This window comes from Jaculus jaculus, chromosome 1, assembly GCF_020740685.1.
Source record: "Jaculus jaculus isolate mJacJac1 chromosome 1, mJacJac1.mat.Y.cur, whole genome shotgun sequence".
NCBI classification, from domain to species: Eukaryota; Metazoa; Chordata; class Mammalia; order Rodentia; family Dipodidae; genus Jaculus; species Jaculus jaculus.
The window spans coordinates 320,551,175-320,568,055 of record NC_059102.1 but is presented as its reverse complement, the minus strand read 5'-3'; the positions used below and the strand labels follow the sequence as shown (position 1 = coordinate 320,568,055).

Below are 16,881 nucleotides of genomic sequence, written 5' to 3'. Positions count from 1 at the left end.
ATTCCACCATGGATGTGCTCCTTGGAGATCTGCTCCTTAGATTGGATGCTTGAGTGAGGCATGTTTTCCAGGACCCATGTATACTACCTGACCATCTTTGTTTATTTGCAGAAATATATATTTGGTGTATCTTGCCAAGCTTTAATTTTTCTAATATTGAATCTTTAATAAGTTTAGGATATTAATTCCTTAACAGAGTTACGGTTTGAAGTTTTTCTTAATCTATATAGGCTACTGTTTTTATTTTGTTGTTTATTTTCTTTGTTATGAAGAAGCATTAGTTTGATATAATCTCATTTATTTATTACTTGCTTTTGTGAACAATCTTTGGAAGGGAGGAAGGACTTACATTGGCTTACAATTGGAGGGGATACCATCCATTTTGGCAGGGAAGGCATGGTTGCAGGAACAGGAAGCAGCTGGCCACCATCAGTCTTCAGACAGGAAGCAGAGAGGGATGGATGCTGCAGCTTGCTTTTATCTTTTTATTCAGACTGAGATCCTAGCCTATAGAATAGTGTGGCCATTGTCAGGGGAGGTTTTCACAACTCAGTTAACCTGATCTAAAACTCCCTCACAGAGATTTGTTTCCTAGGAGATTATAGATCCTGTCAAGTTGACAATTGATAGGAAGCATCACAGAAAGTAGTGTTTAATTGACTGCTATTCCCACTTTCACTGGGGTTGTAATGTTAGTAAGAATCAGTTACTTCCTGGGGATTTGTTTTATTTTTCTCCTTCTGCTCCATTAAGAAGATAAGGTTATGGAGAAAAGACTGGGTGTATGTAGTATTTCCATTCTCCTTTATCAGTCTATTAGAATCTGGTAAAATGATTGTTAGTCGAACACAGTATTTTGATTAGTAGAACAAAATCTTCTGTGTACGTCTTCCATGTCACCCTGTTGGGGTCATGGGGTTGTTTCACATTGAGAAGCTCATGGGGCTTCAGAAGTTTTGTATTTCAGTCTGGTCCACACTCAAGACTCCAACAAGTAATCACTTAAGTTTTAAGCTTCTTACCCATAGATGGCTCCAGTGGTGATTTCTATTCCTGGAAGTTCTGTGTTTGCTTATCTTTTTATGTCTCAGGGTGACAGTTTGTACACTGATTAAACTAAAAGGAGATTGGGTTTTGTTTGTTCAACATATTTGTAAGTGAAGTGATGAATTTATTTTTCCTTCCAAATTTTGACACCTTTTCTTACCTACCATGGTTCACATAATTATCCTGCAATGAATGATTATGACGTTCAGATTCAGTGATTCTCAGTATTTCTTCCTTCCTATGGTTATACTTATATTGTTACTTCTTTCAATAACAATTTCCACAGGCTTATAATTTTATCTTATAGGTTGTTTTATCTGCAGTCAGCTCACTGACTAAGCAGTTGAGGGGGAGAGAGAGGAACAGAAAAAGATAGAGAAAGGGGGAAGTGAAAAAATACACACTTTTGAAAATACTTAACAGTAATTTTATTTGACAGTATTAGAGATGGAACCTGAGCCTGTGCTTGTAAGCAGTCTACCATCGAACCACATCCTCAGTGTAAAAAAAAAAAATTAACAGCACAGGTTGTCATTGTGATTTCTATTTTGACTCTTTTCCTGTTAGAACTTGCCTAAAATTCCAATTTTAAAATCCACATTTTGGTGCTGGAGAGATGGCTTAGCAGTTAAGGCATTTGCCTACAAAGCCAAAGGATCCCGGTTCGATTCCACAGGACCCACGTCAGCCAGATGCACAGGGGGCGCACGTGTCTGGAGTTCATCTGCAGGGCAGGAGGCCCTGGTGCACCACCCCCCTCTCTGCCTCTTTCTCTCTCTCAAATAAATAAATAAAATATTTTTAAAATCCACATTTTAAGTGAAGATAATTTTGTTCAGAAACATATTATGTCCCTTTCCTCTTTAGTCTTTGGATTTCTTATGCAATTTGTGGAAGTTTCAGTAGTAAAGAAAATCTTACAGGATAAATTCTTTTTACAATTAGATATATAAAATATAATTCACTTGATTTCAGTGTGGCAGTCTTAAATTTTAAAGATTATAATTTGTGCATTCAACAAAAGCAACTAGTTTAATTCAGAGTTAAGTCATTAGTGGAAAGAATACTTTGAAAGCTTGGCTCCTTTACTCTTTAGACAGTGATGCCAAATTTGTGTCATATATTAAGTAGCACAATTTGAATCAAATTTAAATTTTATCTCATGTGACACTATATTTATACTTACTGACTTGAAAAAACTTCTTCTAGTCTCGTAGTGTTGATAAGCAACATGCTGTAATCAATTATGATACTTCTACGGATGAACATTTGGTGAAAGATTTGGGCAGCCTAAATGGGGTAAGTCTACAAGTTTATATTTATTTATTTATTTTATTTGAATATTTTTTTGTTTAGTTAAGACAAGTTAAATTCCCTACTTCTTTTATATTTCCTTTCTGTAGTTTGTATTTAACGTTTAAATTCTTACTAGATGCATAGCATTTTGAAGCCACATGATTAAATATTGTTGAAGAAGCTAAGCAATAGGTACAGGAATTAAGAAAAGTATTAATTGATATGATCTCTAGGAAAGACTTCTTTAAGGATATGAGACTTAAGTTTGGCCTCACCGTGTAACTAATTTTTATGGGAAAATAAGCCATAACTATAAGAATGAAAAAGGTACTCTTGGGCATAGAGAAAATGTGAGTTCACTTTGAGAAAATCAAGTTGGAAGGATGAGTTGGGGTCATCTGTGGTTAAAAACAAAAGGAAACAACAATTTACTTCAATGAATGCATTGCTTTCAACACCAGTGTTCATTTTTGCTTCTTTGACTTTACACTTTTAAGAAAATTTTGCGTAATTCTTACTAATGATGTAACCTTGAAGCAATTGCTTAATCTGTTTCCACAGTTTTTAGAAGTTTTATTCACAACCTCCATACATGTTGTTTCTCAATTTTTAAAAGTAGAAATAATATGATGCCTTGTAGTTTGTTATAAAATAAATTAATAACTTTTTTATCATTTAGAACAGTGTATAGTAAGCATCCAATAATTGTTACTGCTATTATGATTTAAAAACAAAAAATTACAACCAAGACATATTTGGTACCCATTACCCTATATGCTTTTCAGTAAATATACTGTTACATTTTAAATAACACTCACCAACTAAAGTCAACTTGAAAATATCACTTCTACTCCTATTCCCTTTTCACCCTATCCCAACATATGTCTCCCAAGGGACATAAATATATTTTACTGCCATGAGAAATGAAATTAAAATCAGACAGAGAAAGCTGAAACTGGTTTGTGTTGCAAATGTTTTAGTGAACCAGCTTCCTGCAAATCTGCTGAAGTTTCTGGTGCTGTGAGGACCTTACTGCCTTCAGTTCTTCCGCCCTCTCCTTCCACTGAGCGCTTAACCTCTCCCTGCCATCCTAGTCTGACTTACTGCTCTGCTGCGGCCCTGCAGTCTGGGACCCGGCTCCTTTATGTCCCTTGTTCACACTGGAGTTCCTGCCAGCAGCAGACCAGTGTAGAGTGGCAGGATGTGTGTGCTCCTCACGAGAAGATATGAAAGGAAGGGTTAGGGAAGAAGGGAGGTAGGCACTGTGGTTGAAGTAGGGATTGTGTTTGTTGCCACTGTAGTGTTTTCTCGGGCATCTATGCAATATGTTGGGTATATGATTGTATACCACAATTATACAATTGAGTTGTTTGCAATTTGGGTAGGGACTTATGTGCTTTGTATTCTTCTGTGTTTTCATTTGTTGCAGTCAGGTTTGCGTTGCTGGCAGAAATTCCCCAACCAAGAGAAGCTTTTGGGGGGAAAAATAGGTTTATTTTGGTTTACAGTCTTGAGGGGAAGCTCCATGTTGGAGGGGCAAGTGATGGCATGAGCAGAGGATGGACATCATGCCCTGGCCAACATAAAGTGAACAACAGGATTACAGGAGAGTGTGCCAAACACTAGCAAGGGCTGTAACACCCATAAGTCTGCTCCCAACAGTACACTGCCTCCAAGAGATGTTAATTTCCAAATCTCCATCAGCTGCGAATGTGGCACTCAGAACACCTGAGTTTATGGGGGACACGTGACTTAAACCACCACAGGCTCTTCAGTGGAGGAGTTTCAGGAACTGGTTTAGCCCAGGCACCTAGCCTGGCTGTGGAAGGGATTTGTAGTTGAGGCACTTGAATTGGCGCTCCAACATTACCCTTTTTAGTTTGGGATCTTGATTGTTGCTTGCCTCATTGATCTCCACAGACAAAGGTAGATGTGTGATCAAATAAAACTGACATAAAAATGAAGCTGATTTTTCTTTCTACCAACTATTTGTTAACCACCCTTCATATTTGATTTACTTTGACTTTTTTGCTTCCTACAATTTAGAAATTTCTTTTTTGTAATTCCTAACAAAACTATTTTCTTTCAGATTGTTTTTACTTGTACTTTTATGGCTGAAAATTAGAGTCTGAACTATTTCCTGTAAGAGTCATTCAATATGTTCCATAATGATGAAAAGTATCTAAGACATGTTAGACACAGGATAGTTGCTTATTATTTAAGAAAGCAAAAAATGTTACATGCAGGTAATTCATATAGGTCATCTTTAAGCTTTCAGCAAATGTTTTGTTTTGTTTTTCCAGGTAGGGTCTCTTGCCTAGGTTGACCTGGAATTTGCTCTGTAGTCTCAGGGTGGCCTCAAATTCACACAGTCCTCCTACCTCTGCCTCCTGAGTGCTTGAATTAAAGGCATGTGCCACTATGTCCTGCTTAAATATGTGTGTGTTTTTTTTTTTTTTTTTTTTTGTGAAGTGTGCCACCACTCATGGCTCTTTTTTTATCTTTTCAGTTTTTATTTATTTATTTGCAAGCAGAGAGAGAGAGAAGAGAGAGAGAGAGAGAGAATGGCCTCCAGCCACTGCAAACGAACTCCAGACGCATTGTGCCCCCTTGTGCATCTGGCTTACGTGGGTCCTGGGGAATTGAAACTGGGTTCTATGGCTCTGCAGGCAAATGCCTTAACCACTAAGCCATCTTTCCAGCCCTAAATGTGTTATTTTTGGTTGAGACAGTTTTAAATAAAATTGAGTCAGAACTATGGCATTCATCTTAGACAGCTGTTCCTTATTGTTTATATTCATGCTGAACTTCTTATATTCTGTTACTTCATTTTCCTCAGCTAGTCTATTTTATATACTCTATTCTGGTTAGCTTAGACATAAATTTTTTAATTTAAACATTTTTTTGTTTATTTTTATTTATTTATTTGACAGCAACAGAAAGAGCAAGAAAGGCAGAGAGAGAGAGAGAGAGAGAGAGAGAGAGAGAGAGAGAAAGAATGGGCGCACCAGGGCCTTCAGCCACTGCAAACAAACTCCAGATGTGTGTGCCCCCTTTTGCATCTGGCTAAGGTGGGTCCTGGGGAATTGAGCCTCGAACCTGGCTCCTTAGGTTTCGCAGGCAAGTGCTTAACCGCTAAGCCATCTCTCCAGCCCTAAACATAAATTTTAAACAGTGTGAAATGCTTAATTGTAGGATTAAAATGGAGTTTATAAGTTCCAGAAGTCTGTGGATGTCCTTTTGTGATGTTGTAACATCCCTGCACAGTGTAGTGGAAGCTTGTGATTTAGGATTGCCTGGAAATCATGCTACTACGGTGATCTAGACTTTTAGCAATTAAGATTCTGATGTTTTCTAATTTGTAAACTCATTTTATATCATATTACAAGAACTAGTTAGAAAAGGAATCTGAGAGTGTGACCATACTAACAGAATCTTTTTATATATGTAGTTTGTATCGTTCAGGACCCACGTAAGCTTCTTACTTATAGTAGTAACCTGCTGAAATACTTTATGGTTATCCACGTAGAGTAGAGTGGGAAAAATAAGAATTCAAAAGGGGAGAGCAGAGCAACCTTTAAAGTTTCCAATTTACCAAAGAAATCTGTTGAATACTTAACATGTTTACTGCATGAAGTATGACATTTTTTCTATGTTTCATAATTCTAGAAGATTCTGGCCTCTAAACTTCAAAAATGCAAGGAAAACTACTTATCACTCTTGACCATTTATCTGTGTCTAATTGACCCTTTTATTTGATATATATTTTCCAAGTCTTTACAAACAATTGATAGAAATGGCGAGAAAAGATACAGAAACAGTTTGAAACCAAGTAAGAATTGCACCTGATGAACTCAAACTTTTATTCCATACCTTCTGATTTTCAAAGGGATTGATGAAATGGGTCATGTTCTTTGGATGCAGCTAACTGTTAAGTGAATGTCAAGTCTAGCCATACTTCTGGTCCTTTATGCTCTAGAATGAGGGTCAAAATAGCATTTACTTATAAGCTGAGGCATATAATTTTGTGATAACCATCTTCATGCAAAACATTTAGTTTTGAATATAACTTAAAACAAGTAGAAGGCCAACACAATACTGTTATTTCTGCATCATCTTTTTCCTTCTAGTCATTGTGTATAAGATAATTGGCCTTGAGCATTTATCTACTTATAAATTGTACTGAATAAGCATTGGGTTATGAACTTCAGTACCAAACATGGTGGCACATGCATTTAACCTCAGCACTCAGGAAATTGGAATTCTGAATTTCTGTGAGTTCAAAGCCAGCCTGGGACTACAGAGTGAGTTCCAGCTCAGCCTGGGCAAGAGTGAGGCCCTACCTCAAAAAAAAGATGGTTTTCAAAAGAATACTTCCAACATTATCTTAAATACAAAATTATTTAGGTTCTTTCTAGGAATTACTATTACATTTTATATTTAAAAAATATTGACTTTGTTTTCTCTTTCTCCTTGGAAGCTTTCTTTTCTCGTTGATTCTGGAAGATTCCTGGCCTGATAATGTTGCCTCTGTTTTCACTTTATCATTATTATATTCTAGAGTGCAGCTGTCTGTCTCTGTATTCATTTTAAAATGGAGAAATATCTTCCTGTTTGTCTTCTTCTCTTATTGCTGTGGACATTAATCAGAAATCCAAGAAGTTTCAACTGTGCTGTGTCTGAAAGCTTAATTAAAATTACAAAAAAAAAAAGATAGTATGTCTAGATGTCTTTCATGTTTTCTTGGAAAGCTGATGCAGTATTTTAAGCATTGCAATAAGAAAATGGAAGGATGGTACACTGATAATTTCTAGCACAACAGTAGCCATTAGCCATAGGTGGCTATTAAATATTTGAAATGTAACTAGTCTAAATTCTAAAACTTTAGGATGAAGTAGAGAAATATTCTTTTGATTTTTTTATAGATATTATTTGAATGGTAGAATTTTGGATATGCTGAATTAAATTCAAAATGCATTATCAAAACCACATTTGCCTCATTACATGCCCACTAAAAAATTTAGTAGTGTATATTGCCTAATTTATTGCTTGCAATATATTTCTGTTGGACAATGATGTTCTAAGGAATTCTGCTATTCTTTTGCCTTTTTTCTCTTCTTTTTTTTTTTTTTTTTTTTTTTTTTGGTCATTTGCAGCAGTTACAAATAAAAGAAAAAGAAAACATCATAAGGAAACAGAAGAATTTCAATATATAGCAGCAAAGATCCATTTTCTAGAATCCCACAGTGTGTCTTAAATTCATAAAAGAATTGAAAGGACCCCTATAGCAATTGTAAAATAGAAGTTGATAGTCCTTTTTATAAAAGTGAAGTTTCTTTTTGTTCTTCAGAATGACTCTAGAAAGTGATAGAATATCAGCCCTCACTTTGAAAGTTTTCCATCAAAGCTACACTTGGATCCAATAACCACTGGTGCTATCATAGTTAAGTACTTTACTCTGTACAGTTTGCCAGCTTCAAATTAAGAGCTTTTCTTCGCATTTTTTTTCTTTAAAATTTTTACTTATGTATTTATTTGAGAAAAGGGGGAGTGGAGGGGGAGAGAGAGAGAGAGAAAGAAGAAGTAGATAGAGAGAGAATGGGCACACCAGGACCTCCAGCCCCTGCAAATGAACTCCAGACCCATATGCTACCTTGGGCGTCTAGATTACGTGTGTACTGAGGTATCAAACCTTCATCCTTAGGCTTTTCAGGCAATCTCCTTAACTGCTAAGCCATCTTGGCATCCTTTTTAGGAACAATTTTAAGGGCTGAAATTCAACTTGGCATCATCATGTTCTTTGTGTGATATCAGTACTTCTGATGGAGGATTTAATATAAAATAATTTATCAGGCCATAGAATGATTGGCACATCTTAAGATTCCCAACATATGACCATATACTTTTATATGTTGTGTTTTGGAATTTGTTTGTCTGGAATATGAGGATTAATATACATTGTGCATAACCTAAGCTTTTCCTTTTTTTCTTATAGACATTTGTGAATGATATAAGGATTCCAGAACAGACTTACATCACATTGAAACTTGAAGATAAGCTGAGATTTGGATATGATATCCTTATGTAATTATGTGCATTTATTAAATTTATTAAAAAATATTTATACTGGTATAAATGAAAAATTTCTTAATACATAAGATTTCACAATATAGATGTACTAGAAATCTCTGCCTGTTGGATGCCTTCCCATACTAAAATACTACATGTTTTAAAGAACTGGTTTAGTTACTGTGTCTGTTCCTAAAAATAATCTTGGCAAAGTTGGATGGACTCAGCTGATTTCTTCTCTTTGGTTTCAGCTGCAGTTAATCTGCAGGGCTGCTGTGCATTGACTTGTGTAGTAAAGCCTAACTGGGGAGAGAACCAGCAGAGTGTGCAATTATTGTCCAGTCTAGAAATTCTTTTCAAATATATTAGGATAGTACAGATCAACCACCTGGGTGGATTATAAGAATGGAACCCTAACTTTTGCACCATCCTTGCCCTTACTCTCTTTAGTATACCAAATATTTATTACCTGCTTAATTCAAACTTTTTAATGTCATGTCTTTGAGACCAGTGTTAATGTGATTAAGCACATTTTACATCTAGAATTCTTGCATTTATAACTCAGTCTAATAACTGAGCAGGGATATGATTATATTGTACTATATTGGGTAGCATAAAGAAACCCTAGAGAAAGGAAGAAATGTGATTAAAGAATAATTAATTTATTGGCCAAAGGAGCACAAGCCTTTAATCCCAGCACTTCAGGAGGTTGAGGTAGGAGAATCACCTTGAGTCTGATGCCACACTAGGCTACAACATGAGTTCCAAGTCAGCCTGGGCTTGAGTTAAAACCCTGCTTAAAATAAATAAAGAGAAATTTTAAATGTTTTTGTTTGTACAAGGTAAGAAGTTTAGTAAAATAATTAAAATACAGGTATTCCCTATATCCTGAAATTTTTTCTTGAGTTTTAATTTTTAAAATTATTACATTTACCTGATCTTTGATTAAAAATATATATATATATGGTAATTATTGAAAGTCTGGTGGCCTCATCACTTTAGCAGAGAAATTAGTCTCAAGTAATATTAGTACTCAGAGTATATGTACTAACACAATAAAATTGTGACAAAAACCTACAAGTTAGGAAAACTGAAAGTTTAAAGCTTAGGTTATAAAGAGTTTTCATGGCACATTTTACAATGTTTGCACTTGAAAAGCCAAAGAAATATATAAAAAGTCAAATAATGAATACTTTTTTATTATATAGTCTTATTATATATTCTAAGCCTTTAAAATATGTATCACATAAACCATTTAACGAAGTCATCTTTAACCTGCTTAAGTTTTTTCAGAAAAGGAAGTGAATTTTGCATTTCAGCACTCTGTAACTCATTTGCCATGATCTATCTCAAAATGAGAAAACTAAGAAATTTATATTTTAATAAAACTTTTATTAGCTTTAAGGGAAAAAGGAACAAGGTAGCAGGTTCCAGCAGTACACATGTAGTCCCTGCTACCCTGGAAGCTGACGCAGGAAGGTTGCCTAAGAGTGGTGTGTAAATTCATTGCTCTCCCTTTGCTATGACCAAGTGCCTGGCAAGAGTCAACTTTAGGGAGGAAAGATTTACTTCTGCTTGCAGTAAGAGGTCACAGTCCATAACGCAGGGAAGGCAGATCAGCAGGAGCATGAAGCAACTGGTCACATTCAACACAGTGAGGAAGTAAGACAGAGAGAAATGCTGCTGCTCAGCCAAATGTCTTCTTTATATACAGTCTTAGACCCCAGCCCATAGAATGATGTTGCCCACAGGATAACCTCTTACACACATGCCCAGAGCCAGAGACTGATGGTTTCCTACCTGATTCCAGGTCCTGTTGAATTGATAATCATTATAGACCTTCACAGTGTTCAAAAGAAAAAGAAGAGGGATAAATCCATTTTTCTAAAATAGGCTAGGCCAAATTAATTATTACAGAAGACTTCCTGAAAGATGTTTAATCAGTATTGCCTGAGAACTGCTTTTAAGAAGCCCAAGTGAAACATTTAGTTTTAATATTTTGATTTAACTTTTCATGTTGCCTGCGATTCTGAGCCTATGAACACTGGACTCTTACTGTGGTAGAGGTTGTATTACTTAGAATAAAGTTGTAAAAATACTTTGTGTCACACATATTTGTCTCTGTATTAGCTTTGCTACACAGGAGATTGTCATGCTTTATTCATGCTTTATTTATTTTATTTACTTATTTATGTATTCAGCTTAATTTTAATAGCCTCTACACAAGTTGTGTGCTGTAGAGTGGAAAGCTCTACACTGCTGCCTTAGAAGGAAAAATTTTAACATAGGTAGAGACTACAACTTCATCATGTAATTTGTCTACCATAAGTGTTTTTCATTTTTAAAAATAAATAAATTATTTATTTATTTATTAGAGAATGGGTGCACCAGGGCCTCTAGCCACTGCAAACAAACTCCCACCCACAAAAACCTATGTGCCACTATGTGCATCTAGCTTACATGGGTTCTGGGGAATTGAACCGGCGTCCTGAGGCTTCTCAGGCGAGCATCTTAACAACTAAACCATCTCTCCAGCCCCAGGGGTTTTTTTTTTTTTTTTTTTCTGTGTAGGTAAATTTCAAAAGACATGAACTCAATGAAATAACAAAATTTTCTTAATGATAGCAACACCAAAAAATCCATATAACTTTTGTTCATTCTTCCAGTGTCCAAGAATGTGATATTAGGAAGCCCAAGTCCATTTCATATTATTAAATTTCCTATTTGCTAGGTATAGTTCCAGTAGTCTGAACACAGTCAAAATATATGTATGTATTTCACTATATATACTTTATGTATTGTACATGTATGTGTGTGCATATATTTAATATAAACATATTTGTATATATCTATTTGCCTATTTCTACAATCATTGTCCTAAAGTTTATACGTTAGGGGAGTTCAAGGAAGCTGACAGCACACACAAGCAGGCAGATTTAGAGGCTGATAGGTTCCATAAGGGAAAAAAATGTAAAAAGGGCCTATAAAGAACTCTTGGTGAGTGGCACACAAGCTATACTTACTAAAAGAATGTTCATAGCTGGGTGTGGTGGTGCACGCCTTTAATCCCAGCACTTGGGAGGCAAAGGTAGGAGGATTGCCATGAGTTCAAGGTTACCCTGAGACTGCATAGTAAAATCCAGGTCAGCCTGAGCTACAGCAAAACCCTACCTCAGGAAATAAACTGTGAAGACCTCACTGAGACTTGATTTCATACAATGTAATTTCATCTAAAGAAGTTGAATTTGGACTTGATTTTCAAGCTTCAACTTTTTGAACATATGACACAGTTATAACAATTTTCTTAAAGATTTTATTAAATATTTGTATTAGCTCAGTTGATTTCAGTTGACATTATATAGCTGACATTGGATGGGTGTTGTAGACATAGTTCTATATTCCTAAAAATCTTTGAGCTTTACTCTGGGCCTCAAGTAATTTGGAAACAATTTTATCACCTTAAGATGTTTTTAAGGGTTTGTTAGGTATCTAAGATTAGTCCAGCCTAATTGCTCTATTAATGCAAGAAGACCTATTTCTGAGAAAAGGATCAGCAAATGCATTGATCTAATCTGGACTCAGTCTTGGAACACAGTTGTGTCCACTGATTTACATATTTCTGTGACTACTTTCCTCACACTGTAGCAGAGTTGAGTAGTTGCTACACAGATCATATGGCTGAAATTCCTGAAATGTTTTCTGTCTGTCACTTTGCAGAAAAAGTTTACTCACCTCTAGTCTCCAGTGGCTCATGAATCATGAGGTTTTAGTCTGGCTGTTGGAAATAGGTTCAACTTCTGATCCCATATGAACACTGAGCATTGTTGCCTCTAGTACTTTCAGGTAACTTACCCCAGCCCTGAATAGTTTCCTCATATGCACTTTATACACAACTAAATATTTGAGTGAAGCCCTCTGTAGGTCTATAGTTTTCACACTGTGCAGTCTGTTTTTGACTTCACTTCCTCCACAGCTCTGAAAGTCTCCTGGCCTCTGCCTGGATTACTTCTCCTGGCAGTGTCATTCGGATTCAAAATAATCATAGTGGTAACTTAGGTCAGTTAGTGGACCTTGCTTGATTGCTGCTCTTCTAAGGATCATTGTCTTTGGTAGCCTGATGGCAGTTGTCTGGTACACAATTATTTCCTTATTATTTCATTGTTTCAGGTGGGTGAATAAATCTGTTTCCTTTTAATTTTATCTTGTCTAAAAACAGAAGGCTGATTTTGAACTTCTTGATTTACTAATTGAATCCAGAGCAGTAGTGGAAGCCAACAAGAATTTAGGAATTTTCATTTCCCTCCTCCTCGTCCCCATTCCACTGAGGGCCCTTCGTAGTGAAATTGCTGGTATTCCCCATGGGGTTGTGGGTTATGAGTTACGAGAGCAGGAGTCAGTTATTGTGGGTGTGGGCAATGCCTCTGGATATTCCCTCTCAACCTGTGGCTCTTAAAATCTTTCATGCCCCTCTTCTGCAAAATTCCCTGAGCCGTGGTGAGTATTTTCTGAGTCTACTTCAGTGTGGAGCTCTCAGGAGCTTCTGGAGTGCTATGATACATGTTGAGTGTCCTCACTGTCCCCATCACCCTGGCACACGTTGTCATGCTCACCATATAAGCAGCACTCTTGCTCAACTCGACAGTTCCTTTGTGCTTTCACCGGGGCCCTAGCTGATACAGGAAGGATGGTTCATCTCCTGCCAGGGAGTCAGCTATCTTGTCTTGTTGATAAATTTTGGTTGTCCTTCATTCTCACTGCCTTCTAAGAAAGAAAAACAGATTCTCCAACAGAGAGTGAGATCAGCATAGGTTAAAGAAGATAAGCATTGCTAATTTAGAGAGATTTTGATGGATGTAGCCCTTTTGGGCCAAGAGCTAGTGGGAGCTTGTTGTTGGAGACCATGATCTTGGTCTCTAGGATTCTGACCTGGTTACCACTTCCAGCTATGGTTTCCTTTCCACTGAGTGTATCTCCTAGCCAATCAGAATGTCATTTCTTACCCAGCAATGCTGGGTGCCACCATTGCAAAGGTGTGTATGTCTTGTCAAGCTGGTTGCTTTTGTATAGCAGTGTCACCTGCTTGCTCACAACATTGTTGACCTGTAGCACTTTCCAGCACTCTATGGATTAACCATCTGGGAATTGGCTTCCTTCTGAATTCTAGCCAGATCTCTTGATGTTCTGTGTCAGCAACATGTGTCTTTAGCAAGAGGGTCTAACCTTCTCCCTTCTTTCCTTAAGAACATGACTGCCAGAGTTTCTATTTCTTGATCCATGTTACTGTCACTGGTTAGAGAACCGACCTTTTTACAGATTTCCATAAATAACAGGGAGACTTAAGACCCATAAAATTAACAAAAAGAGAAGTCCTAGTGCCTAACACTGGACAAGTCCTATCAACCTGCTAGGGCCCAGAAAATTTTATACAGGAAGTGGTGGATTAAATGAGTGCTACTGTCACTGCTTGTCTGAGAAGCATTTGTAAATTGATGCTCGTAGACACTGAGGAAACTCAGAATTCATTAAAGGAGAAAGTAAGAGGCTGTTGAAAGTTTGACCCAAAGGAGATATCTAATATGTCCTCTACAAAGATAACCTTCTGGAAGATTGTGCAGAAGAAAAAAAAAATGTACAAGCCACTTGGTGGGAAGATTTACTGTGTTGTCAACACAGAAACCTACTGGTGGGTTCATGACACCTTTAGTGGAAAGGGGTCAGATGACTGGGGACCAAAGGCCGTAACATGATGAGAGTATAACCAGTTTATACTATATCCATATATTGAAGTACCTAATTAAAATCGATGCATGGTTTGTGCTTTGTTAAGCATAGCCTTCCTATATTTATTTTATTTATTAGTTTATTTTCAAGAGAGAGAGAAAGAGGTACAGAGTGAGAGAGAGAGATAGAGAATGGGCACACCAGGGCCTCCAGCCACTGCAAACAAACTCTTGGCGCATGCACCTCCTTGTGCATCTGGCTTACGTGGGTTCTGGAGAATCAAGCCAGGATCCTTTGGCTTTGGAGGCAAACACCTTAACCACTAAGCCATCTTCTCCAGCCCACCTCCTTATACTTTTTAAGTTGCGTATTCATAAAAATATTTTTTCATCCCTGTATAAGTTAATTTTACTTACATATTATCATGTATCTGACAATAATGTCTTCAACCCATAAGAATCTCATTTTTTGGTATTTGTCAGAAAAGATTGTTCTAACTTGCGTCTTAGTTGTTCAGAAGGACATTTTGGAGCCAGGCGTGCTGGCTCACACCTTTACTCCTAGCACTAGGGAGGCAGAGGTAGGAGGATCACCTTGAGTTTGAGGTCAGCCTGAGACTACATAGTGAACTCCAAGTCAGCCTGGGCTAGAGCGAGACCCTACCTCAGGGGAAAAAAAAAAAAAAAAAATATATATATATATATATATATATATATATATATATATATATATATGAATGATTCTTTTTGTCGTCGTTGTCGTTGTTGGACAGTATTGCATGTAGCCCAGGCTGGCCTGCAACACATACTCATTATGTAGCTGAGACTGTTGACCAAGGCTTTGAACTGATTCCTCTGCCTGGAGCACTGGGATTACAGGCATGCACCACCACCCAGTTAGTTAAGAGCACAGCGATTTTTTTTTCCTTTTAGTCTCATTTATTTGATCTACTTAAAAATGCAAGCTTTCCTGTGAGGGTGGGATGAAGTGGTTAAACTGTATCTTCTGTCCTGATGTTACTTCTCTCTCTTGCAAAGTTTCTTCAAGCATACTATGCCTTCAAGTGATTGGAATCTCCCTAATGAAATAATCTAATGACTTAACTTCTAAAATGATTTTTTAATATTTAATTAAATTAATTATTTATTTGAAAGAAAGAGCAAGAGGCAGATAGACAGAGGGAGAGAATGGGCACACCAGAGCCTCTAACCAGTGCAGACTAACTCTGGATACATGTGCCACCTTGTGCATCTGGCTTATGTGGGTACTAGGGAATACAACCTGAGTCCTTAGGCTTTACCTTAACCACTAAGCCATCTCTCTGGCCCTTAAAATGATTTTTGAAAGATATGTTCATAATTATATCTGACACTTATGATTTTGGGACCTATTTCTAGTAATAACTTAAACTGCTTAAATCTTTGCTTTGCTCTTATTCCAAATTGTCATTGGGTAAAGGTGATATTTGAGATACATTCCTAGTATGTAGTTGAGTTTCAATGACCCACCTTTAAAAATAAAAAAAAACTTTGAGAGAGAGCAAGAGAAAGAGGCAGGAAGAAAGGGTGAGAATGGGTATGCCAGGGCCTGTGGTCATTACAAATGTTCTGCAGATGCATATGCCACCTTGTGCATCTGGCTTACGTGTGTACTGGGGAATTGAACCTGGGTCCTTAGGCTTCACAGGCAAGTGCCTTAACCACTAAGCCATTTCTCCAGCCCTGACCCAACTTTTAAATACACATTGTTTGAATAAATTGCGTAGGGATGATTTACACTAGCAATCATAGTCTTACAAATAACCGAGGAAATAAACTATAAAAATATTTATAAATTTTCTTAAATAATTAATAATTGGGGAATTTATTGGCATGAGTACTTATATGTATTTGTTCCTCTGTCCTTTTTCTTGATTTTCAAGTTAAAAACATGTAGGTTTGCATAACTAAGAGAATAACTGCTATGGTGCTAAAAACAGGGCTATGTCTGTTTGTCTCACAGATATCATTGTTCTCATGTGAGTGTACAGAACAGGACATTTGAGGTATTCATTCCCATATACAGAATACTTTGGTGGTAAAGCATTTAAATATGAGAAATATGGAGCTATCTTGTGACCTGAAATGTTATTTAACTAGTAGGTCTGGGTGCTCATAACTAAATAGCCCTCACAACAGGTTAAAATCATTCATGTTTTCGACAGTATAACAAAGAAACCACTGTTGACTTTTTAGATGCTATTTTAATAAATTTTTTAAAAGTCAAAAACAAATTTACCATTTCACATTAAATATGTTTAGTTAAGTATATATTTCCATATGAACCAGCAAATATGTATTAGTATATGTTCATCTCTAAAAAAAGTAAATGTTACTGCTTCAAAGTATAAGAATTTAAAGTGATAGAAAAGCCTTGGGTGGGATTCTGTAACTACATTCTTGTTTTGATTTCTCTCTCTTCATTTCCCCAAGTTCTTCATCTGAAGAATAATACAAGGTTAATGGAATTGAGCAGGATATTCTCCAAAGTTACTAACAATTCTAAAAGTTATGTTAACAAGTATACTGCTTCTGTTCTGCTTGTAAACTTTTTCCCCCATGTAATCATGATAATTACAGTTTTCTGTCCTTGATGTGATTGATGAGTACTTTGAATTAGTAAAGAAGTATAGAATTCAGTACATAGTCATAAAAGTTCTTTCATTACAGGGTAATAGTGGGAAATGTGACCTCTAGTGAATAGGCTTTT

General features: G+C 36.5%; 1 protein-coding gene across 8 annotated transcripts in view; it reads left to right on the top strand.

The window, feature by feature from the left end:
* Cep170 (centrosomal protein 170) overlaps nt 1–16,881 on the top strand; it is a 104,218-nt gene that overhangs the window by 23,597 nt on the left and 63,740 nt on the right. For all 8 annotated transcript variants that reach the window (XM_045142349.1, XM_045142347.1, XM_045142346.1 and 5 more), the window contains exons 3-4: nt 2,257–2,346; nt 8,339–8,417. In XM_045142349.1, coding sequence (XP_044998284.1) covers nt 2,257–2,346; nt 8,339–8,417 — 169 coding nt within the window. The remainder of the gene's footprint in view (nt 1–2,256; nt 2,347–8,338; nt 8,418–16,881) is intronic.